Source organism: Ramularia collo-cygni, assembly GCF_900074925.1.
Source record: "Ramularia collo-cygni strain URUG2 genome assembly, contig: RCC_scaffold11, whole genome shotgun sequence".
Lineage (NCBI taxonomy): Eukaryota > Fungi > Ascomycota > Dothideomycetes > Mycosphaerellales > Mycosphaerellaceae > Ramularia > Ramularia collo-cygni.
The window spans coordinates 884808-908844 of record NW_019716265.1 but is presented as its reverse complement, the minus strand read 5'-3'; the positions used below and the strand labels follow the sequence as shown (position 1 = coordinate 908844).

The window sequence follows — 24037 nt, the reverse complement described above, 5'->3', positions numbered from 1 at the left end:
CTTAGTCCTAATAGTTAAATGTTCTAAACCCTTAGGAACTAATCTGTCTTCTATGTTTTCTTCTTGTCTAACCTGCTATTAAAACTCCTAGCAGTGCAAGATAGGGTACTAGAAACTAGTATCCTTTCTATATTAGCTTTATAGGGTAGGAGAAACCTTTACTACTTTAAGGTTAAGGTCTTTTTCCTTCGGCAAACCCGGGCTTATAACCTGTTAAATATTAGTCGGAGGTTCGCGGAATTTTRGAGGTAGAGTACAAGAGTAACTTAATCTTTAACTAGCTTACTGTCTCCGATAGGCAGTACTTAAAAGTAGGAACCAATGTGTTAATTAAGTTAATTATCTAGAGATGTGTCTCCATCTCCTAAGAAGAGATTTTACCCCACATAGAGTTATGTAACCTTATAGCTACTTAGCTCTCTGTTATGTCAGATGTACAGCCATTCCATAACTGCACTTTCTAACAGAAGACGTAATTAGGGCAATAATTAAAAAGTCTAGAATGCTAATCGATTTCTAGCTAGAAGTACTTTCTACCTAATATAAAATTAGAAATAGACTCCTAAATAGACTAGTTATAGAAGACTTTCCTCTCTTACTTAAGAAAGCATTTAGTAGAGTAAAACCTTTAGTATACTATCTTAGGGTATAGGGTTATTAAGCTATTATATATATAGATCTAAGATCTTAGCTATAATAGATAAGATTAGACAAACTTATAAATAGAGGTGAGGATACTATATTTATTAGATATATTAAGAGAACCTCTAAGTTATAGCTCTTCTAGGATCTAGATATAAGAGCTATAAAATAGCACTTTAATATAATCTTCTTTAAAGATAAGAAAGAATAAGATCTTAATCTAAAATTTTAATTAAGACATTAGCTTTTATAAGTACTCTAGAGAAAGCTACTTAGGAGACTATTAAAGCTTATAGAAATTCTATTAACTAGGCCTAAACTAAAGCAGAAGGAAACTAAGGAAAAAGCTCTAGAAGTTTTAGGAAACCTACCTAAGGCATTTATTTAAGTTTCTTTACCCCTAAAGGATGCTTATAAATATATTAAGTACCTATTTAAGACTTTGCTAAGCTTATAGCTAGAAAAAGAGACTTTACTAAGCCTATAGCTAGTCTAAGAAGAATTTTTCTATATAGAAACTAGAGGAAAAAAGAGATCTAGAGAGGATAACTTAGACTTTAAAGGCCCTAAATCTAAGAGAGAAAGAATTCTTTAAGCTATAGCCGTAATTATTAGTATAATAGAATAGCTAGAGGAAATAGTAGCTAAAGTCTACTAAATTACTTTAGAATTCTAGCTAGAGGAAATAGAGGAAGAAATCTATAAAACTGCTTTCTTTACTATTTTAAAAGGGATTATACTTAAGTAGGATATCTCTATTCTATAAAACTATAAAGAAGTAGTAGGAAATAAGAAATAGGGAAACCTATAAAAGGAAGCTATTAAAAAGGAATTAAATTCTCTAAGAAGCAATTATATATAGAAAGAAACTATTACTCTAAAAGGTGCAAACCTTATAAGTTCTAAGTAGGTATTTATAGTTAAGAGACTAGTAAGTAGTATACTTAATAAGCTAAAAGCAAGGCTTATTATAAGAGAATTTGTCTAAAAGTATAGAGTTAATTTTAAGAAAATATTTACTTTAATAGTTAGATATAAGACTCTTAAAACCTTTATAGTAGTAGTTTATAAGAATAATCTTAAGCTATATCTAGTAGATATAGATAGTGCATTTATAAATAGTTACCTAAAGGAAGACATCTTTATAATAGTACTTAAAGGGGTTAATATTACCTTAGGATATATTTTAAAAATCCTAAGAAGCTTATATAGACTAAAGCAAGTAGTAAGAGACTAGAATTAACTCTATATATTAAAGCTCCTTAGTCTTAGATTTATTTAGTCTAAGGTAGATCTATACCTTATATACTATTATAGAAAAGAACTTATAGTTATAACTTATATAAATAACATTCTAATTACTAGAAGATTAATAGATTCTATAAACTAGTTTAAGAAAAATTTTAGAAAGATCTTTAATATTAAGGATCTTAAGGAACTATTAAGGATTTTAGGGATAAATATAACTAGAGATAGGAAATATAGAACCCTAAAGCTTAACTAAGAACACTATATCCTTAAGAGCCTTTAGAAACTTAGGATAGATATAAAGTTATTAAAGCTAACTCTCTTACTAATAGATAGTTATAAGGGACTAAAAAAATCTAGCCCAGATAATAAAAGATATAGTAGGGAAGAGTACTAAATAATAATTAGGACTTAGATATAGCTTATAATTATTATAAGGCTAGATATTACATTTGCTATTAGAAAGCTAAGCTTCTTTTTTAGTAATCCTTCTAAGAAATATATAAGAGCCCTAAAGAAAGTCTTAAGATACCTTAGGTTAAATCTAGATCTTAGAATTACCTTCTTTAGGGATAAACTAGAATTSCTAACTAGATACTTAGACTTAGATTTTGCTATAGATAAATCTAATAGGAAATCTGTTCTTAGAAATGTTTTTATACTTTATAATAGACTAATCTTATAGATAAGCAAGAAGCAGAAATCTATAGCTACCTTAATAATAGAAACTAAGTTTATAGCAATAAATACCTATATAAAATAATTATAATTCCTCTTATCCCTTCTTAGAGAAATAGGTTAAGGAAATTTAATTAGATTATCCTCTTTTTAACTAAAGATTAAGGCTAGAGAGGAAATGTTAAATAAGCTTAGACTAGTTCGTCTTTTTAGGGACAACTAGGCTTACCTAATACTAGTAAAAGATGCTTATATTTATAAAAGGTTAAAGCATATTAATATTATATATAACTTTATTAGAAGACTTTAGTAGGAAAAGAAAATTTCTATAGAATATCTTCTAATAAAGGAGATAATTATAGATAGGTTAACTAAGCTATTAAATAGACCTAGCTTTTAGACTTTTATAACCTAGTTAAGACTCTAGTAAATAAGAGGAGAACAAAGGGCAAAAAGGGTAGTATCTCCTAAACTAGGTTTTAGTCTAGGAGATATTATATACTAAGTTAAGAAATTGTACTAAGATAGTAGCTAAGATAGAACTATATCTCTAGGCTATAGGACTACCTTTCTATACTTAATAGAATCTATAAAAATGTAGGGAAATATATTTAGCCCTTTCTTCCCTAAGTAGAAGTGTTAAAACCTAATAGGTTTAGAAAGGGAAGAGAGCTTAAAGTAGAATCTACTCTAAGGTAATTCCCTAGTTAGGTAATTAGGATGCATAGGCTAAAGGCACATACTTATTCTTAATATTCAGTTCTTAAGATAATTAATTTAATTAACACACTTGTTTAGTTCCTACTTTAAGTGCTATGCACCTTATAATAAATTAGTTTAAGATTAGAGTCTCTTATCTTACCCTTTGCCGCTATATCCTACTACCTCCCTAGCCTCTAGTTTTGGATTTTTAGTTAGACAATTTTAACATTAAGTACCTTTATACCGCCGTAATAAGAGAATTATTCCTCTATTACGCGCTTTTCTTCCTCTAAGAGCCCTATATAATTATCTTAGAGGAGGGAAAGTAAAAAGAATTAAAACCGAATTTTACTAAGTAATCGCTCTACTTAAAACCAAATCCTACTTAGGTACCTTTATACCGCCGTAATAAGAGAATTATTCCTCTATTACGCGCTCTTCTTCTTCTAAGAGCCCTACTTCTTCGCTAGCTTCTACGGCGACGGAGGGGGAACGTACTCTACTATACTATTCGCTAATACTAGTACCTTTACTATTCTCGAACTACTTCTACTTATACGGGCCCGCTCTAGTACCGTCTCGGTCTCCGAATTTAAGTCGCTAAAGTTCTACTAGTCGTTATCGTACTAGCTAGCCTAGTCTTAGAACTTATAATTTCCGTAATACTTATAGAATAAACCGGCCTATACTATATAATCCTATTCCTATTAGTTTTAAATTATTATATAGCTAAAAGGTAGAGGAGACAAACCTTAAAGTGCCCTTTTCCCTCCTAGTATAACTAATAACGCTCGTTACTATTCGGACTATTATTATTCTAAATAGCCCTACTTTAAATATGTTAGCTACGCTACTTAGATATTAATTTCGAGCGATTATACTAACCGACTCTAGATAATTAGAGCTACCGTATAAGAGTAACGATACTTAAGCGTTTTGCTAGGGTCGAACTCTAGATCCTTAACTTCGAAGCGATGCCTAGTATGTTTATTTATTACTTTAATTAGCTCGCCGGTTATAGGGAAGCCTTATGTTTTAAGCTATTTTATACTAGTTAGTCCGGCCGTCGCAAAGCTTATATTTAATTGTCTAACTCTTACCTTGTTTTAGCGGGCGTCGAGCTAAGTATAGTAAGTATTATTATCGTTAATTAAGAACGCTAGAAGTCCGCTAGGGTTAAATCGTCGTACTATAATCCCGTTATATAGGGTAGCTTAGAGGAAGGAAGAGGTATTAATATAATATAGAAGTAGTAGTAGATATAATAGATACCGTAAGATAGGGGTAGATAGTTAGGAATAAAGAAGTTTAGAGAGAGGGCTTTATATAGAGCCCGACACTTACGTTAGTATATATAATTATAAGTAAGGGCTCCTATAGCTAATTAGATAAGTAACTTACTAAAGTAATTAACGACGTATTATTACCTATAGTATAGTATATAAAATTACGGTCTTAGGACCTTTACTTTCTTATACGTAGATAAGGCTCCCCGCGGCGAAAGTAGACGTATAATATATAACGAGCAAGGTAGTATATTAAGAGGACTACGAGACTAATATTTAGAAATGTCTTATACTTAAAATAGAGCAGAGTAAATAAAAAACTAAGTAAAAAGAGCTAAAATTCCTAATATATATATAGCCGCTCCCTCTAATACAAATAGCTATATAATATATCTCGAGCATTAGCCTATACTTAGTAGACTTAAAGTCCCTAACCCTTAAAAAAAGTATATCTAAGCAGAGAAAGAAAAACCTAAGAGAAAATCCTAAGATACGAAGCTAGCTTCGCTCTTAATATTTAACCTACTAAAGGTACTATTATACTACCGGAAAAGAGGTTCCGAACCTCTATTACTCGCTAGATTTGCTCGTAGAAGCCTTACTACCTACCTTCTTTCCCTTATTCTTAGCTTCGCGAGGGAGCCGTATACTAGAGTACTAAGGCTACTAGGTACTACTTACTATATCGGAGTTAGAGCTTATATTAGTTATACGGGCGTATATTACGTAGCGCGTATTCTCGGTATTCGTAGTATACGCCGTCCTTATACTATTCTAAATGTAATTTCCGTAGGCTCTATTAAGCGCCTCCTCCTATATACGACAACCCTATATTCGTTAGTATTTTATATATATTATATAGCTAAAAGGAGGAGATAAACCTCCTATAGCCCTAGTCTAGCCCGCCGCTAGTTAGTATTTAGTATTAGTCTACCCTCGTAGGCGGAATAGGCTTCTTCCTTCTTAGTCCTACTTTAACTTAGTTAGCTACGCTACTTAGATCTTAATTTTAAGTAATTATACTAACCGGCTCTAAATAAGTATCGAGTCGATATAGTTCTTACGGTCTCGGAGCGTATTCTACTTTCTCTAATCCTAGGTAGCCCTAATATCTACATCTTATTCTTTATCCGCCTATATTATCTTAATCTAAGCGGCATTTATACGTATATCGCTATTCGTAAGCTATTATATAGGTTAGTCCCGTATATATAACGTCGCCGTCTATAAGTACTTATATTATCTCTATATACTACTAGCGTATAGAAGGGGTTTTTATTATCCGGTAGGTGCTAAAGCTCCGTATAATCTATATCGCTAGGGCCGAATACCTTAGGCTCTCGTACTATTATATAGCTTAAGAGTAAGGGTATAGTATAAAAGTAGTAGATAATATATTAGATAGTATATATTAGATAGTATAGTAGTAGGTAAGATACTAAGGGAAGAGATAGGAAGGGAAGAGAAACACTTATATCTTACTATTACGCCTGTTACCTATATAATAGGTTATATAAGACGTTAAATACGTATACCGGATATAAAGTGTCGCGTAGTAAAGCGAGTAACTTTAATGTTTAGCGGACAAGAAGCATATAATATTAAGTAATAAAGGTAATATACGTATACGCATTATTATATTAATAACATGCATTTATACGGCCGAGATAACTATATAATACCGAGGCTCGGATTACCACACCGCCGGCGTAGTGCTACACTAAAAATAGGATTGTTGTAGCCCTGTGGCTAAAACACCACCGTACCCCGACCCGCAAATCGACTGCCCGCTTGTCCCAACCGGGGACTGCGCGACTGCTGTGCTACTGCCAATCCTCCGTCCGTTCGGTGAAGCCGTTCGTGGAGAAAGCACGATCTGAGACTATTCGGCCGCACTTTACCTCTGATTAGCACAACACGACCTACAAACACGTTGTTTGTACTGGTCCACCGAAAACTACCTACGAGATCGAAGCCACCCGACGACAAGCGCGGCGCGGCGAGGACCGACAGGCAACCCCGCGCTCTACCAGGAACCCGCGAAACGTAAACAGTTTAAGCTCTGATAGGGCGGATAGCTGCACGGGTAGGCCAGGACCAGGTCTCTCCACGATGGGCCTCTTCTCTCGCAAGCCCAAGGCCGAGAACAACCCCAACAGTGCTACGAATTACAGAAAGACATTCGCCATGATGCGCACCAACAGCACCGACATGCCTTCGTCTAAGTCGAGCTTGCCGGATGTACCTTTGCCCAGAGCTCCCGACCCCAATGTCGATCCTCAAGGTTATCTTCGCAGCATATATGCCGTGCGGGAACGAAGCAAACTGGTCTTCGATAAAGGCAAGCGGAATCAGCTGCGACATTTCAACGTCGACATGTCCAAATTTCCCGACACGGCCCACTACATTGTGTCCATCATCAAGGTATTGTTTGCTGAATTAATGGGTTGATCTGGCGTGAGCAGTGCTGAATAGTGACGACAGCGAGACTTTGAGCCCGACTACCACAAGATCCCTCCGCACGGCCGATGGCAACACTTCGAAGTGGGTGGCCGACCGCGGGTTGATCAGCTCATGCAGTCCTGGCCCAGCACAGTTGATGCTCACGAACGAACACGACGATTGATCGATCTATTCCTCGTATCCGTGCTACTTGATGCTGGAGCGGGAACCAAATGGCAATACCGGTCCAAGGAAAGCGGCAAGGTGTACAAGCGAAGTGAGGGTCTGGCTGTCGCCAGTCTCGAAATGTTCAAGATGGGGATGTTCTCAAGCGATCCAGATCAGCTGTTCCAGGTCGACAGCGTTGCATTGAAAAAGCTCACAACGGAGCGTATGAGCAAGGGACTGCAAGTTACAGATGATAATCCAATCGATGGGTTGGAAGGTCGGACAAACCTCTTGATTCGTTTGGGGGATGCATTGTTGAATCAGGAGATATTCGGGCCCGAAGCTCGGCCAGGAAACATGCTGGACTATCTGCTATCGCATCCCACCACGCACATGAGCACAGTGCCGATCATTCCTCTGCCAACACTGTGGAACACTTTGATGAATGGACTGGCTGCGATCTGGCCAAGCACACGAACACGGATCAATGGCGTAGCACTTGGAGACGCATGGCCTTGCGGATCAATGCCATCACATCCAACTCAACCCTGGGAGAATATTGTTCCTTTCCACAAACTAACTCAATGGCTTACATACTCATTGATGGTTCCCATGCAGAAGCTAGCAAATGTTCACTTTGTGGGCGTGGAACTAATGACAGGCCTGCCGGAGTATCGGAATGGAGGATTGCTTGWTGACACAGGTCTCCTGACTCTCAAGCCCGAAGACGCCAAACGAGGACTCGAGCAATACCAGATGAACTCAACAAGGCAAGGGCAACCTAACGTGGAGGTTGTGCCTTTATTCACTGCTGATGACGATGTCATTGTGGAATGGCGTGCCTTGACGATTGGATTCTTGGACGAGCTGCTTGTTGAGGTCAATCTGTTGCTCGGACTGTCTGGTGACGCTAAGCTTAGCCTAGCACAAATGCTAGAAGCTGGGTCGTGGAAGGTACCAACGCCGAATCTACTTCGGTTGTGATGAGTCAATACTAATCGACTCAACAGGGCGGAAGGGAGATTGCTGAAGTGTMCCGGCCGAACACGAAGGAGCCTCCCATCATGATTCTGTCCGACGGCACAGTCTTCTAGATGTCTTCTCTGTTCGCAGGGTGTAAGTGCAATCTCACAACCGACCACATGATGGGCGCTAATGGTACATTCCTTGACAGGGGATCATGATACTCCAATGTGGGATGACGGCATCGCAGATACGATGGTTTGGAATCAGCACATTTCGACTCATCTGCATGTCAAGGGGCTGGTCGCACAGGACAAGCGGCCGAGCAGCGAGACGGTTCTGCAACGGCCTCAGGGTATGAATCCGAATCCACTCAAGGCTCCTCCGGTAAGGCGGACCAGTCTTGGGAGGCCAAGCTAGCAGGCAAGTGCCTGCAGCTTGAGGGAGAGTCCGTAGTAATGTTTAATGCGCAGTGGAGGAACTTCAACTTAACACAGCAGAAGATCAAGCGCATACCTCGATGAGCGACGCTGTTGGAGAGGGAACCAATGGTGTCTGCAGTGCGCCCAATGAATTCTCCGCAGACATTGGACCGTGCGGCTTTCCTTCGATGGGTGCAACTTGCCCAAGAACTCTCACCGCGTGTTGTCATGACGAGTGCTGCCCTTCAAATCTGAACCTTGGTGCTTATTCCATCAACGCAAGTTTCACTTGGCTAAAAGTGTACATTCAAAGTAAAGCAGTTCTGTTGCTCTCTATACAAAAGCCAAGGCCAATGCAGAAACCACGCTCAGTCCCACAACAGTCCATCCCGACTGGTTGACCTTCTTGTTCGTAATCATCTTCGCCGTGTCCCAAACCAAATGCCTCACACCGTTGAAAGAATGGAAAGTGAATGGCAGTGCCACAATCATTTTGGTGGCCACCTGCAAGAACATTGGCCACGCAGCGAAGCTGGCCGCAATGACTGCCGACTCCAAGTGCCATCCGAGGGTAGGAGCGATCAAATAGAGACCACCAAAGGCGTAGAAGGCACCACTGACGGCACAGCCAGTGATTCGGTTGAGGGCGGAGAGGTACCATGTGATTTGTGGTTTGTAGATGGCGAGATGGGGGGCGACGGGGCGGTTCAGGCGCTGTTTTCCGAGGATCGTGCTGCGGGCTTCCTCGGGGGAGATCTCCGCGCGGGCGGCGACTTGTCTAAGGGGGTATGTTAATGATGAGGTTGGATGTTTGGGAGGAGGAGCTTCACTGACCTCCGCTGGACCTTGTTGAAGGCCGCGCCAGTCGCGACGGCTGCTGGGGTCGCGATTCGGAGCGCATTGGGCTGGGCGGCTACTGCGAGAGGTGGTCAGTGATGTTCCCTTGGATAGGTAGGAGATCACGTACACCGCCGGAGCGACTGCTGGGTGAGTCTCTGCGCCAACATGGTCGTGGTTTGCTGGAGTGGAGTGCTGGGGGAGTGTTGATCAGATGTCGAAGTCGATGTCGTTGATGCACCCGCCTCGGCAATGAGTTATTCCCGCCTGATCTAACCAATGAGGAACGGGCTAAGGTAATTCACCTTGCCATTCCAACATATTCTATCCCCAGAGTGATATCTCGTGGTTCCTTCAGCACTATGGATTGCTTTTGAACGACGAGCATTCTCCATCGATTGCAGTAGTCATGCCGTGTGAACAGGAAGATCAAGGCCCAAATGAGTGCGTTCGTCGCCTGAGGACACAAGCCAAGCGCACGGACTCCGCTTGAGTCTTGGAGCTACCTCAAATTTCTTCGCTCCGAACTTCTTCTCCTCTTCTTCAATTCAAGAATCTCCCACACCGTCTGGACTCACGGCTGAAGGCGCGGCGAGCATCCACGACAGGGCGTTATGCTCTGTCTATGGGTGCGCCGAGACTCTGAGACCAACAAGCCCGTCGTTAATCACTCGCTTTCGTCCTTCATACGATTAAGAGCTTCATATCAGGGCGACAATCTTCCTTTTCATATATCATTTCACCATCTGACACTTGCGGATGCTAAGTGGAGATTGAAAGACGGATGTCCATTTCGTAGCATCCCTGCCTCTGGACCACCAATGATTAGTGAGAGAACAGTTGGTGTGGGAATGCCTGACTCGCGCGTCAATCACCCTGTTTGGCTCTGCGCACTGTGCATCTGCTATATATACAGCATGTTAGATTGTCTGGTATCCAGTGCCAGCGGAGGTCTGGCAAAATCTATGCTGAGAGCGAGCATCAGACTTACGCCACCGACAGCTGTCGAGACAGATCTGAGCAGGTACCGTTGACTACATGAAACCTAGAAATTTCTCACACACCGCGCTGGAACAGGGCATCTATATCCGGTACACGAAGAGCTTCATCATGCTACCGCGCTATTCAGATTCCAAACAAGGTAGCGGTGCACCGTGCAGGCAAGTCTGAGCAGTGTGCAACAGTTCTCTATATAGAATCGTTGCTCTCACAATCTACAACATACCTCCCATTCAGCTCAAGCGACTCTTTCCTCTGCTGACCACTCCATCCGAGCATGGAAGCTGCAGCTCGAACAAAAGAYACCGCATGGCCGTTGTGCAGTCGTGGTTCCAATCGTTTGAGTCGCAGATCGAAGTCACGTCCTAGGAGCCTCAAGCGAGACAGAGCACAATCGACGTCTGCGAACAAGTCAGMCGAGCAACCGGGCTTTCTTCAACAAGTACAGACACTCCAAGGCGCAGTCGGCAACATGTCGAACACCCCCGAGCTTCCCGAAGGGAGAATGAGCACTGTTCCACCGAAGCGGCCTGCCACGGCGGGTCCGGACAGAGTCAACAGACCGGACAGAGTCAACATAGCTGCGAGCCCACTCCCAATGTCCCACAGTCCTGCACCCATGATCGAGCCTTTCGCTCTCCCGAAGCCAGCTCTTCCCTTTCTCCGAGACATTCCTCAGACCCCCTCCGACCCAAATCATTCGATCCAGCACACAAGCACGCTCTGGCAGTACTATCTGGACAAGGTGGACCCGATTTTGAAAATTATCGACACATCAGCCGTTCAACACTTGTTCATATCTCAAATCTCCTTTGCGGACATTCCCAAGGATTTACAAAGCTTAAAGTCAGCAGTCTTGTTTGCGGCCGCATCAAGCATGCAAAGACCACTAGGCACCGCCTGCCCAATCGCAGACGCTCTCATGGAGAAGCACGCTCGAGAGACCGAAGAGTTCCTCGCTGCATCTCGCTTCATGGCTCAACCAACGATCGTGTCTCTTCAGGCGCTGACGATATATCTGGCATGCGGAAGTCGTAGTCTGGAACAAACTTACATGCTATCGTTGACCGCGATTCTGGTCAGACTCGCGATGGCGTTGAAGCTTCATCGCGACCCCGAAAGTCAAGGCCTCCCCTTTTCCGATTGCGAATATCGACGACGGCTGTGGTGGCACATTTGCACGCTGGACGCGAACACCTCCGAGGACAACAACTCAGATGCGCTGATTTACGAACGACAGTGCACTACGAGAGTACCGGAGTGGTCGACGGATCCGAACTGCCCAGAGTACTTGAAGAACATGTTCTACAGCGCTGTGCAGGCTGAAATTACCTACTATAGCCGCACTGTGCTCTTCTCCGCGCAGTTCATGGAGGACAATGGCTATCCGGTGCTCCCAACCGAAGGCAAGCTCTGTGTGATCGAGGCATTAGAGGACACGCTCAAGGAGAAATACTTCCGACGCTGCGATCGAAACATGCCGACTTACAGACTGGCTCTGACTTCGAGCAAAATCACCATTGCGAGAATGAAGATCGCTATGCTCTACAATGAAGAGGATATTGAGTCAGCCTTGAATGACGAAATAGACTTGATCCTTCGAGCCTGCGTTGAAGTCATGGAAGGTCTTCGTAGCTTCAGGAAAGACCCATCTCTGTCCGTATGGGCCTGGCTATGGCAGAGCTACGTGGACTGGGATGCAGCTGCAATCGCCCTGACAATCCTCAATCGAACCAACTCCTGCTCTTCAGAAATTCTCTCGAGAGCAGTTTCTGCCACCGAATCCTTCTTCGACTCCTGGTCGGAATGCCTCTTCGAACCATCACGACAGGAGCAATGGGCGCGTTTGAACCATCTCCGAAACAAGGCCAAAGTCCCTCAGCCTTACATGGCCCTGAGCAAGAGAAGCAGTCGCGCTTCCATGGCTCTGACTCTGCCCAAGACTCCCGTTCAGTTGCAGATTCACAGCGCACCCATGGATACTAGACGTATGACCCTACCCAACCCCATCGAGCCCGCCTCAAACGGCACAAGCGAACGGCACAGAAGGAACAGGCTCAGTGGAGACAGTCTTGCACGCAACTGGTCCATGCCGATTTGTGCAACTCCCAAGGCTGACGAGATGCATTTCGACCTCAAGGCGCTGGATTTGCATGACATAACAGCCAGCGAGTGAGGCTTTTCATCGAAATGATCCCAACCTAGTCCGTCAAGAGCTCGGCTGAGTTGGCATGAATTTACTTCGGCTCTTGTTCTTTGCCTCGTTTGTGTACTATATACCCTACCATTTAGTGTAATGTCTATAGCTCGTATTGCTTTTGAGCTCGGATATGGAGTGTTCTTCCTCTCTGATCAACCAACGTGCTCGTGTGTATATCACAACTCCCGCCACTTCTCTTCTGTCCACCGCAACGAATCGACGAGTGTTGTTCTTCCCTCACCACAACGTGAGTATAATCCAACCTGTTTCACAAGTCAACACAAAACTCGAACGAAACCCATACTTGACAGGACGCCTCCAACAACTCACAAGTCACTCCATCGCCAGATCCCGTTCACAAAACGCACCGTTTCAAAGACCAAACTACACATGAAACTGTCTATCGTCGACGAATAATCTACGAAGTCGTTCGACTCGAACTACATCACACCACGTACAAATGATGCAAAGCAACGAGCAGACTTGCCAAATCGCAGATGCAAAAGAGAATCCATGACGCTTCGCAGTCGGGTTTGTTGAGGCGCGTCGTGGAAGAGGACATGACAATGTACACGTTGACACGGGTCTCATCAGCCCCGAAAAAGCCACCATCGGGATCACAATCTACCGGTACAGCCTAAAGTAGCAAACACACAGATTCGCAGAGGGCCGAGATGCAGGTTCAGTAACGTTACTCCTTGGCTCTTCGAGTCCAGCCCGGCTTCAAGCCTTTTCAGATTCGGCATGTGTCCACTTCAAGCACGTGGTGTATGAAAGATAGAAGAGTTCCAAGTAGCGTGTGAGAAAACCCCATTCATTTGATATACAGTTCCGTTCATTCATCGCCATTCCTCATACCATTAAGAAGCAAAAGCTACCAATACAATGCATCCAGGGTAAGATATTAAGTAGCTTGTTGACCGCCTTGGTCCAACAAAAAAATCTTTTGAGCCTCGATATTGCCGCCCGGGTATATATGTGCATACATCCTCTTCTCGGATCCCCTCCTCAATCGCTAAAGTCTGGATTGGCAATGAAGAGTCGCACGCCACTCATCGTTGATGTCCGCTCGTCCACGCTTCCCCGGCGTCGTAGATCATCTGCGTTGCTTTTACGTTGCTGTACTTGCTGTTCTGCCGTGACTGTACCTTGCGGCAGTCCAGATAACCCACCGAACTTTTCTTCTGCTTCACCACTGCTCCCACTTCCTCCATTGCCGCCTTGTCGGTTGAAGTAGTCGTTCTTGGTGGAGGACTCACTGGTGGGCATGGGTGTTTCATCCTCGGCGACTTCGCCGATGCTGTCAACGGGACTGCCGCCGCCGGCAGGTGTAGAGCCGTTGCTGTAGGCCTTGCTCTTTCCAGCATGCGTGCCAGAGCTGGCATATGTGTTACCTCGTCGTCCACTACCAATGCTGTTCCTCCCACTGCCGGTCTTGGTTTGATATCGAGACTCCTCATCGCTGTCTCCCTCATCCACCTCTGTCGCGCTGAGACGCATGGGGACGCCCGCGCCACCCAATGCCGCAGCGTTGTAGGCACTTGCCTTTGGTGCTCCGTGATGTCTGATCTTGGATCTTACTCCACCAACCATACCCGTGCTCGYGCTCGTGCGTGGGGCTTGTGCGTAGGTGTGCCCACCACCGGCAATGTCGGCCGCAGCGCGCATCTTGGCTTGGCGTTGAGCTGTGAGGATGCGCGGGTCTTCGTGTTGAGCACGGTCACACCATACCGTCGCCTTCTGCTTCCGCATCAAGGCGACGTATGAGGTGGGCGGGATTGAAGRGTTGGATCGTGACGAGGTCGACCGCCGCGGCACTCCGCTGGCGGTACCGGTGCTGTATGTCGATGCGCGGTTGGCATTGGGGTTGGTGGAGGATGTGGAGGAAGTGGCATTCGACATGGTTCTGCGCGAATCTTGGTACATGGGCTGTGGGGACGGTTGCTGCGATGATGTGGTCATGCTGTAGGCTGGAGACACGCTGTAGGGCATCACGCTTGACGAATTGGTTCTCGTGCGGGAGTGCAGTGACTCCTGGGTGTATTGAGGGTGCAGTTGCGCTGCTGCTTGATGGTGCGGCTGCTGATGCAGCGGCAACGGTTTGCGGTGAACGGCTGCCATGGTTTCTTGGGTATAACGCTGTCAGGGAGTTGCCTTGGTGGACCTCCTTCACTGCAACGGGCGGGGTTGCTGCTTGTTCTTGTCCTTATTCACTGCGTCTTCGGTGCTCGCAGCTGTGCTGTTTACTCCACTCACACCCAGGTGGAGCTTGGGGGAGCTTCTCGGACCAGGCTACACTTCAGATCCACTCTCGCAATCGTCGTGGGTGTTGTTCGTTCTCTCGTTCGCTCGGCCAAGGATTGTCGACAAGGGTGAATGCAGGCGACAGCTGCAGGTCGCTTAGGCCGTTATGCAGGAAGCCGTGCGGGTACGGTATCTCGACTTCCCAAGAGCGGAGGAGCTGAGCGTCCAGATAAGATGTGACCACAAAAACGATCGGCGGCGCTTCCAAGACACCGCAGACAGGCAATCCCTGATAGCCCGACAGTGCACGCGATGCGGCCGTCCACCCAAATCCGGTTTCTTAGGCGTCGCGACGAGATGAGACACGACACCGACGAGCGAGGGAATTTCAATCGGACCGCAAATCGCGGACCTACTTTATCGCTCGGTCGGGGATGGGAAACGAAAGGGTCCAGGTCCAGAGCAAAGGGCGGGAAGACGGCTGGAGAGAATAATAATATGGTCCAGCGCTCAGAATGCGCTATTATTCTTCCAAGATGCGCCTAGATGTCCCGCACTGCTGGCAAGAAAGGCATTGTTATTTCTCATTCGCCTAATGTCTCGCGGCGGCGCCACCAAGCCCGTTGAAGCCGTCCGTTGGGAGGGGAGCTCACCTTGAGAGGAAAGTCTAAAACACAGTAACCGCCGGAATGGGTCGATTGTGTCTTCCGCCACGGTCAAATGATATATCAGGCCCGGCAAAGGTCGGATATTGGATTACAGATGGAGATAGTGAGGCGACTTACGATGCCGTCGACGTTATGTATGGGGAAAAGCTCGCAAGAGACCGTTTTAGGCCCGTACTAGCTCGACCAATGCAACACGCGCAAGACACAATAATAATACGAGAGGCGGCACGTCATGCACATCATCCATGTGGGATGTTTGAAAACGTGGACTGTTTCCTCCACTGTCGATCCGATGCAACTCTACTCACACCACCAGGTCGTGAAATCTCCGTGGCTTGCCAATACTACAGTACTCCCGTATGATTATGCAGCCCCGCCTTGCATACCGCTCAGTGATGAGTGCCCCCGTATCTCGACCTGCATTTCGGCGACCCTCGTCTTTTGAACGATCATCGCCGCGCTAAACAATCAATGCACGCCTATGCACCCCATCTCCGCAGCCCGTGCCCACAGATGGCAGGTCTGCCGCTCGTGCTTTGTATGATGTCCGTCCAAGATTGGAAGTGTCTCTAAGCATTGTATGAGAGGATCGCTGGACTTTCGGCGCAAGTTGGTCTCTACGCTCCCTCGGATTCCATACTCGTTATTGCATCGATCAACATGACGTGGAGCCGGCTCTTTAGTCGGGTGGGGCTATGATGTGATGTGATTCCGAAGAGGTTACGCCGGCGTGCTTCTATTTTCGAGACCGCTCCGAGCCTAAACACGACCCATGTGGGAGGTATTCCTAACGTACGAGTATAGGCGGCGGAGATGATTCGATATGGGAGCATCAATAACCCAGATCTTGGCCGCGTTTGGGCATGGTCTGTGTTCAGACACGGCATTTGATCATCTCAATGAGGAAGCATCCTGGTGGCAATCTCGCCGACCTGCTTTCCCACAACTTACATGGTACTTCCYACTCGACCACGATGCATATCCTCCGTGCAGCACCGTGACCGGGACATCCCACCAACACCTCACAGAATCGTATTATCGCCTGTCAACCCGAGCAATCGGGTAACTTTAATATTTCGAGCGTCTCGGGTCGCTTGGGGCGCGGCTCAGAGGCGGAAGCGCCTTGTCTTTTCGCCATCTATTTGCGACGTTGTAACATCGGCGAGGTGACCGAATCTACCTACCACCAGGACCAGGATCATCGCTCCTTGCTTCTTTGTCCTGTCTTGAGTCTGGAGCAACGGAATGAGACTCAAGCAAAACATGCGCCGGGTCTTTGCTGGTACAGGCTGACCACAGCCATGGAAGCTTGGCCTTGGCCTTGGGACGAGAGCGTCACCTCACGCTCCTCCATTTTGGGCTGATCTGATCACACAGCAAATCTGATGATGGTGATATTGTGGGAGCAAGCCTCGTGTAGGAAAAGCTTCGATGGCCAGACAGCAGCCCGTGGGTAAGCTTCTCAATCGTTGGATCGACCAGCCCACCATCCAGCCCCATCCTGCAGACATCGTTTATTAGATCACGCGCTGCCCGCTTTCCCACTCCACAACATTACACACACGAGATGACCAGCATACTGGAGCGACTCCCTAGCGAAATCCTCGAACAAATATGCAAAGACGTTCTTATCTGCGACTTGGTCGACGTTACTCCAAACAGGAACTCACCGCCTCGGCTGACTGGTAACTCATCCGACGGATCTGATACGTCTGGCCGCRCGGAACCAGACGTGAGAAGGTGTACTGGCGCAGCAATACCCACAGAGTTATCAGCCCTACTCCACACTTGCCGACAGCTGTATCACGAGGCGTCTCGGATCTTCTTCTCCTACAACAAGTTCCACATTGACGTTTCCGAAGCCACCCTATCTGAGCCCGCGCGTTGGTTATCGTCACTACCTCGTGAGGGAAGATCGAGAATCAGGAACTTTACTATCACTTATCAAGCTGGAAATAATGACCTGTTCTCTGAACTCAAAAGACAGTCGAATGCCTTCGATCCCACCAGCTTGTCTTTACTCGTCAATGCCCCTCGCATCATCCGTGATAAGAACATGAGAATCATCTCCAGTGCACTCAGGGAATTGCAAAGCATAGACGATTTCAAGTTCTCGGCCATCAATATCCGATTCGAGCGCCAGGCCGCTGGGTCATTGGAGTGGGATTCTTGTCGTCGGTGTTGGGCACAGTGTCTGTATGAGATGAACGACACTTTCAAGTTGCCCGATGGCGATGAGATTGGTTGCGATTCTTGTAGGAAGATGGGATCTGCCTCTCGTTGCTCGTATCATTGTCGGAAGCCTCTGGACAGTTGGGCGACAGCATCGAGTGCAAGACCGGGAGGACCGATCTAAATGAATGCCTTATTGATGTTAATGATTCACGGTCTCATAATGGAGTAAAGAGGGCACAGGACGACCAACATTCGAGATAGTACTGATGACTTGATCAAGAGGAATGCATTATACCCACAAACTTACCGTCTTCTGCACTATTAGTCCAATATGAAGAACCGAATCATACAATCCGGAGGAGAGAGATGTTCAACGTTACACGATCTGTTGGCGTCAGCGACGTCACGGCTGCCATGACGCTGGAGGCTGGTCGTTGCAACATCCGAGTGCACGTTCACGCATGGCTGGACTTCCAGCCAGCTTACCGATTCCCGGTCAATGCTTGTTAAACAGTTGAGGTGTAGTTCTTGGCTACGGAGATACTCCTACTCTTATACCTATAAGGCGAATTAAAGCCGTCGTGGGGCGGAACGGTGCTGTTTTATCCGCAAGATGACCACGGTATACATGTCTCAAATACCTTACTCCTTCATCTCCTTCAAAATCTCACTGCGATGGAATTCTACTTGGGCGAAGGCGCTTTCCATTCACTTCAGACTGCCTCGCAGGTTTCYTGATCCTCTCATGCAAGAGATGCCCTTATATCAAAATCTGTTGACAACATCAGATTGTCAGAGGTAGCAAATGCACAAAAGTCGAAATTGAGGTGGCCGGCAGAGAGCGTGAAGCTTCCCCGAGATTGAAATTCGCACTTTCCAGGTCGCAAGCACCAGAAATAACCAACCGTCCGCGCCACCACATAAACCGGCTGCCACTTCTGAGTGGCAGTATACTTTCCTGCGAACACCAGTTCGAGCTCCAGTGTGGGCCTCCGGCTTGTCAGTGTGTCGTGCTGGAGATCCCTCATCTCTGCCGTCGTTGTTGGCCGCTCGCGTTCCGATGGACGTGTCGAATGGACGAGACAGGAGGTACAACGCGTTTTCTCTTCATCATAAGTTCCTTGACGGCGACAACGTCTAGCGAGGATGTCTCTGGTTCTGAGTTGACTTCAACTACCCTCAGCGTTGCAACGCTCTCTTTCCTCTCTTCCTTTCCTTTCCTTTCCATGCCATAGCCATTTCTTTCTAATGTTTACCTGACGACCCACACTCCTTACCATCTCTGGCACAGTTTCAAACTCTCGCACAATTCTACTAGCGACAGAGTTGGCCGAGGCGGCACTTCATCAGTACGATACATCTAATTGAAGCCAGACCTTGGGCTTGGCGAAAGTGATTTCGTTCACATTCCAACATACCTTGTTGTGGAAACTCCCGCATACCGTGCTCAACCAAATCATAACATCGACCATCAAGCATCTGGGCGAACCCAAGCAGTTTCCGATCGCCGTGTGACATAACCGGACACAACAACTTGAAAGACACTGGCGATGGGCCGAGCATTGGGAAGGGAGATGAGGACACCGGCGCCCACCTGGACGTAAAGACTGACCACCTGGAACGAATCCCGGACTCTGGAATCACCAAACCACCAACTATAATCAGTAATTCATAATGACTCGGAACAACATGGAACGAAGACAGGACGCCTCCGTGGCAGCGGCCAGTCCGCCCGCCGCCGCGAATACCACGCTATACCTCGCGATCGGAGTGGGAGTGGGAGTCGCGATTCTTTTCGCGATGACGGGTGTGGCCATCCGCATCGTGTTGAAGAAGAAACAACACCAAAGAGAAGTAGCCGAGCTGGAACATGGGGCGTCCAGCACTGCGATCTCGCCCGGTAGGAATACGGAACAGGCACCCCGACCCGTGACGATGCGATGTAGCCAGGTCATGCCCAACTCTCAACAAGGCTGGGACGCACTAAGATCGAGCGAGACTCTCAATGTGCCTAGTCCGGTAGCCCGACATCCGCAAAAGCGATTGAGGTCCTCGGTTTTGCCGAAGAGGCTCAGGAATCGTCGCATACAGTTTGGCAAGAACAAATATCTGTCTGCAATTGTTGAGCTGGAGAGTCCGATTCGCGACAAGGCGTCGCCAGAACTGCCTTCTYTGGAGAACATGGAGAAGTTCATGGCTTCGTCGAACTTGATCTACCCCGAGCAAGATGACGCTGGTCAGTTTCGGAGTCATCAAGCCACGACCGCAACGGGCTCAGCTCGCTCGGCAAGTCCGACATTGGATGCCCTACCGTCGTTCGCAAAGCGATCTCCAACAAGGTACGATGCCAATCGGACCAAGAGCGATGATGCAACCATAAGAGTTGCACGATCTGCGTCCGCAGGCCTGTTGGGCGTCTCTGTCGTGGCCGGGACAGTGTCCGGTCAGGCATATTGTGATTCATACAGGTTGTATCGCCCTGATCCACACACTAGATCACTCAGCCTCGGAGCACCAACAAGCCAACCACCGTCTGGACCTGTCCCACCAATCCCTGCCAGATCGCCTCACCGTCTGATCACGAAGTTTGGCAACGATGAAGATGCACGGCAAGTAGTGTGCATCTCGCGCACATCGTCTTCAAGTGGTGATTCCGCTAGCAGCTCGGTCCTGGTCACAAGCCCGATCTTGACCAGGAACAGCGACAACGATGCCCTGCAGTCGCCAACATTGGAGGACGTCGTTGCGGAAGATGAACACGCTTCACTGAAGACAGGAGCGAGCCATCAATGGCTGAATCCACGCATCGACGGTCCGCGACCAAATACTACAAGCTCCGCATCGAAATTGCAGAAGTCTGTATCCGTTTGTGGAAGCATCATCCGCTTCAGCAGCGAGAGTCTCTTGACACGGAAGCTATCCACCGCAAGTTCAAGCTCAGAGGGAAGCTTTGCCAAGCAGCAGAGACTATCCATTGCTCAGATCGGAACAGCGAATAGCATCATGATGAGCCGTGTATCCTCGTCCAACTCCCTGACGGGCTCACTCGGCGGCGTGCAAAAAGTCTCCACTCCTCCCCGCAAGATCAGGAACAGGAGACAGTCCGTATCCGCCAGTGGATCTCCAGCAGAGCGTAGACGAGCAGGAATTCTACGCGATATCTCCGGAAAGGCAAGCAAGTTCACCGTGAACCGCGAATCTTCAGATTCCACCCCGAACTCTGGACGCAGCAGCYGTGGGAATCCATTCCAATGGGACACTAGTGCCACGAAACTCAATGTTCCTAGCGMACTGAAAGGAAGTCCCAATGCCCGTAAAGGTCATCGGAGACAGAACTGCGTACGCATCAGTACCTTGACTCCGCAAGTTCTGGGACCTGTGCGCAGCAGATCCGCCAGCCCAGCAGGCCTTATGGATCGCATTAAAGAGGAGAGCGAATGTGACGAGTTCCATCGCGCTGAAAGTGGCGAGGTGGAWGGAAACGAGAAGCAGCTTATTGTGCAGAAGAGACGGCCTAGCCCCATGCGCCAGTTCAGCAGCTCCACCCTCCCCGACAATCTACGGGTCAAGACCCTACGAGCATCAATCACATCCGACTCACCAACGTTGTCAGTCTGGAATGCGTACCAAGAAGCTGCAGGTCTCACATCCGCAGCCTCCGATTCGAACCTGCCAATCTCTCCAGATGGAAGCAGACCGGGCTCAAAACAATCCAATCGCTCATCAGGAACCTTTGACATTCCCAAATTCCCCACTCCAAGCAAGTCGCAAGCGTCCGTGGCAGCGGTAAACCGTGCAACACCATTGCCAGAGTTCTCCATGGACTTTGACAATGAAAAGGACGGATCGTCGCCGTTCGCGTTGGCAAGCTCACCTTCTTCCAGCGAGGCCTCACCAGTCTCGCCGCTCTCACCAGACGCTCGCGTTTCGCGTGTTTCGCAAGTCTCGCCTGTAGCATTCCAATTGCCTTCCAGTCCACCAGATCAGCTGTCAGCCAAGAAGGAATATGATCCCGCCTGGCCTGCGATCCACATGCCTATATTCGGCGGGGAGGGCGATGAATACGATCCTGCAAGTCCACCTGAGATGTCGTGGGACGCAATGGACCCCGAGCGGAGTTCTTGTTTCCTTCCATTTGCCGCCGGGAACATTTTTGGCGACGATCGAGAAGATAGGACTCAGACGAACAGAGTCGCGAAAGAGGAATCGCCGCCATGCTCACCAAAAAGCTCTCCCATGCCAGACACTCAAGCGAGAGATGTTGAAACCTTGACAAGCTCCAATGCAAGCAGAATGATGTCTCGTCTTCCCTCAACCAGCTCTTCAGGTGTGTTGGGGCTGAACAGCATCCCAATCCTACTCCCACCAACCACCTCGGAAGATCCAGCCTACCAGCTACCGGAATGGAAACCGCCCGCAGTACCCACACAAAGCAGCGCTCCTCGACCACGTCGCGTTACAAGTACCGGTTCGCCGAACAGAATCCGACGAAGATCCCCAGAGCCTTTCTTACCCACCATTCCACAGAGCAGCTCACCTCCACAAGCCCCAAAATTTCACACCGTTCGACCATTCAATACTGCACCCCCGGCCAAGAGCAACACCCTCCAAGCGCCTGGAAATACCAGTCCAAAAGGTCCCCGTAACGCCCCAGCCAAGTCCGTGCTGAACAACATCTCCAAATTACGACGCATGAACAGTGAATGCAACACAGGAACTCCCAACCGCCAGAGCAGAAATTGGCAACTTCTAGGTCGCCAAGCCAGTCCAAGTCTACCCTTCACAGGCGCAATACTACCGACAGAGGATAGCAGCAACAGTCTGTTTGATTTCGACTTTGGCACTCGCACATCGGAGCAGTATACGCAAGGAGGTGCCGCTGATGGCGAGGTAGAAAATGGCATGGGAAATCTCTTGGACAAGAACACTTTTGATCGAGTCCTAGATGGAGCACTCGCAGGCTTTCATGCCGAGTTTACGAGTTGGAGTGCCGAAAAGGACAAGAATGGCGAGCAGAGGCCGACTTCGAGCGTCTGGGATGATGGAGAGCGATTCTGGCAGAAGCAGCCAGATTCAGCGGAAACTCCGTCCTGCAAAGTCCATGCAGCGGAGGCCACGCCTCGAAGGAGTGCGGAGCCGACGTTTGATCCAAAAATGTTGTCCACCACTCCGAGGCAGATGGCAACGCAGATGAACTCGCCAGGGAACACGCCAAAGAGCTTGTACGACGCCGACGGCTTTTTGAAGACTTAGTTACTAATGTTTAAGGGGAGGATGTGTTTTTTAGATACCCACATATGAAACTTTTCTTTCGTCCGGTTCTTAGCTCGTTATGCCGTAAATCCATGCGTGAGTTAAAAGTCCTGTCCCAAATATCTCTCATCGGCGATATGTATCCAGTTCATCCAGTCCGCTGCCATTTCTTCTCATCTTCCTCTCCAGCACCGTCCGCAGTATCCAGCTCGGCCGCAGTCCTAGTCCGGCCTGCACCTTCTCCGAGCGGTTCTGCTCCTTGATCATCGTCTTCACCGCCAATCACCGTCATGCCCTCAGGCATTCTGAAGTTCCCATTCTCATCCATGAAATCCCCCATATTCTCACTCGTAATCCAACCCGTCGCGCCGGGAGCCGTCTCATCAAATCCACCATCCTCACCCTCTTCTCCATGCTGAGGCGGGTCAGGATTCAACTCCTGACAGTCCGAGATGGCTCTAAATAGCGCATCGGAAGAATTATTCTGGTCGGCAGTTCCGTTCGATGCGCCGCCTTCTGCTTGAGTCGCTGCTGCTGCATGGTGCTGAACAGTGCCTGCTGTGATTCGAATCTGCACGAATTGAATATCCTCGTCTGCAGTATCGATGTCGGAGAGATTCAGCTCAAGAAGCACGTCTTGCCCATCCTGTGCGGTCACGGTGATTGTCGGGTAAGAGATCTGCAGTCCAGATGAATGCGCCGGGGCGAAGAGTAGGACATGTCGTGAAGTCACCCAGACATCGACGCCGGAGAGATGGATGTCGCCGTTGGAGCTTGCAGATGGAGTGGTGCCGCCGGACAATTGCTGAAAATCTGATTGTGCTTCGAATTGGTCTTGGGGGATCTTGATGGTCGAATCTGGAGCATGCAGGTGTAGGACTGGCTGGCCGCCGAAGAAAGAGCCCGGTGTTTGTGAGGTATATTCAGAGAGTGGAGTGAAGTCCTCGATTAGGGGCGCGGTTTCGATAGTTTCGAGTGACATGTTGTCGTTGTTTCTCTGAATGTTGATTGTATTTCAAGTGAAGCTCTCCGGCCCTGCAGCTTTGGAGAAAGTCGGCGAACCTTAATCCGGTAGGGCTGAAGCGACTCAACCGGGATACATCAACAGGA

General features: G+C 47.5%; 7 protein-coding genes; 4 read left to right on the top strand and 3 right to left on the bottom strand.

Moving 5' to 3' along the window:
- Positions 1-6668: 6668 nt before the first annotated feature.
- Positions 6669-8260, top strand: RCC_07421 (probable conserved fungal protein; the record flags this gene model as incomplete). XM_023772679.1 has 3 exons in its annotated part: positions 6669-6980; positions 7041-8120; positions 8177-8260. The coding sequence occupies 3 exons, from the start codon at positions 6669-6671 to the stop codon at positions 8258-8260; spliced, it is 1476 nt and encodes a 491-aa protein (XP_023628447.1).
- Positions 8261-8884: 624 nt separating this feature from the next.
- RCC_07420 (related to succinate dehydrogenase, cytochrome b subunit) lies at positions 8885-9558 on the bottom strand (the record flags this gene model as incomplete). XM_023772678.1 has 3 exons in its annotated part: positions 8885-9329; positions 9386-9467; positions 9519-9558. 3 exons carry the CDS (start codon positions 9556-9558, stop codon positions 8885-8887), a joined length of 567 nt encoding a protein of 188 aa, XP_023628446.1.
- Positions 9559-10859: 1301 nt separating this feature from the next.
- RCC_07419 (uncharacterized protein) lies at positions 10860-12563 on the top strand (the record flags this gene model as incomplete). The annotated part of the gene is made up of 1 exon (XM_023772677.1): positions 10860-12563. The coding sequence occupies one exon, from the start codon at positions 10860-10862 to the stop codon at positions 12561-12563; it is 1704 nt and encodes a 567-aa protein (XP_023628445.1).
- A 1032-nt stretch (positions 12564-13595) lies between these two features.
- RCC_07418 (uncharacterized protein) lies at positions 13596-14708 on the bottom strand (the record flags this gene model as incomplete). The annotated part of the gene is made up of 1 exon (XM_023772676.1): positions 13596-14708. One exon carries the CDS (start codon positions 14706-14708, stop codon positions 13596-13598), a length of 1113 nt encoding a protein of 370 aa, XP_023628444.1.
- Positions 14709-17066: 2358 nt separating this feature from the next.
- RCC_07417 (uncharacterized protein) lies at positions 17067-17855 on the top strand (the record flags this gene model as incomplete). Its single annotated transcript, XM_023772675.1, has 1 exon — positions 17067-17855. One exon carries the CDS (start codon positions 17067-17069, stop codon positions 17853-17855), a length of 789 nt encoding a protein of 262 aa, XP_023628443.1.
- Positions 17856-19348: 1493 nt separating this feature from the next.
- RCC_07416 (uncharacterized protein) lies at positions 19349-22927 on the top strand (the record flags this gene model as incomplete). The annotated part of the gene is made up of 1 exon (XM_023772674.1): positions 19349-22927. One exon carries the CDS (start codon positions 19349-19351, stop codon positions 22925-22927), a length of 3579 nt encoding a protein of 1192 aa, XP_023628442.1.
- A 148-nt stretch (positions 22928-23075) lies between these two features.
- Positions 23076-23909, bottom strand: RCC_07415 (uncharacterized protein; the record flags this gene model as incomplete). Its single annotated transcript, XM_023772673.1, has 1 exon — positions 23076-23909. One exon carries the CDS (start codon positions 23907-23909, stop codon positions 23076-23078), a length of 834 nt encoding a protein of 277 aa, XP_023628441.1.
- Positions 23910-24037: the final 128 nt, after the last annotated feature.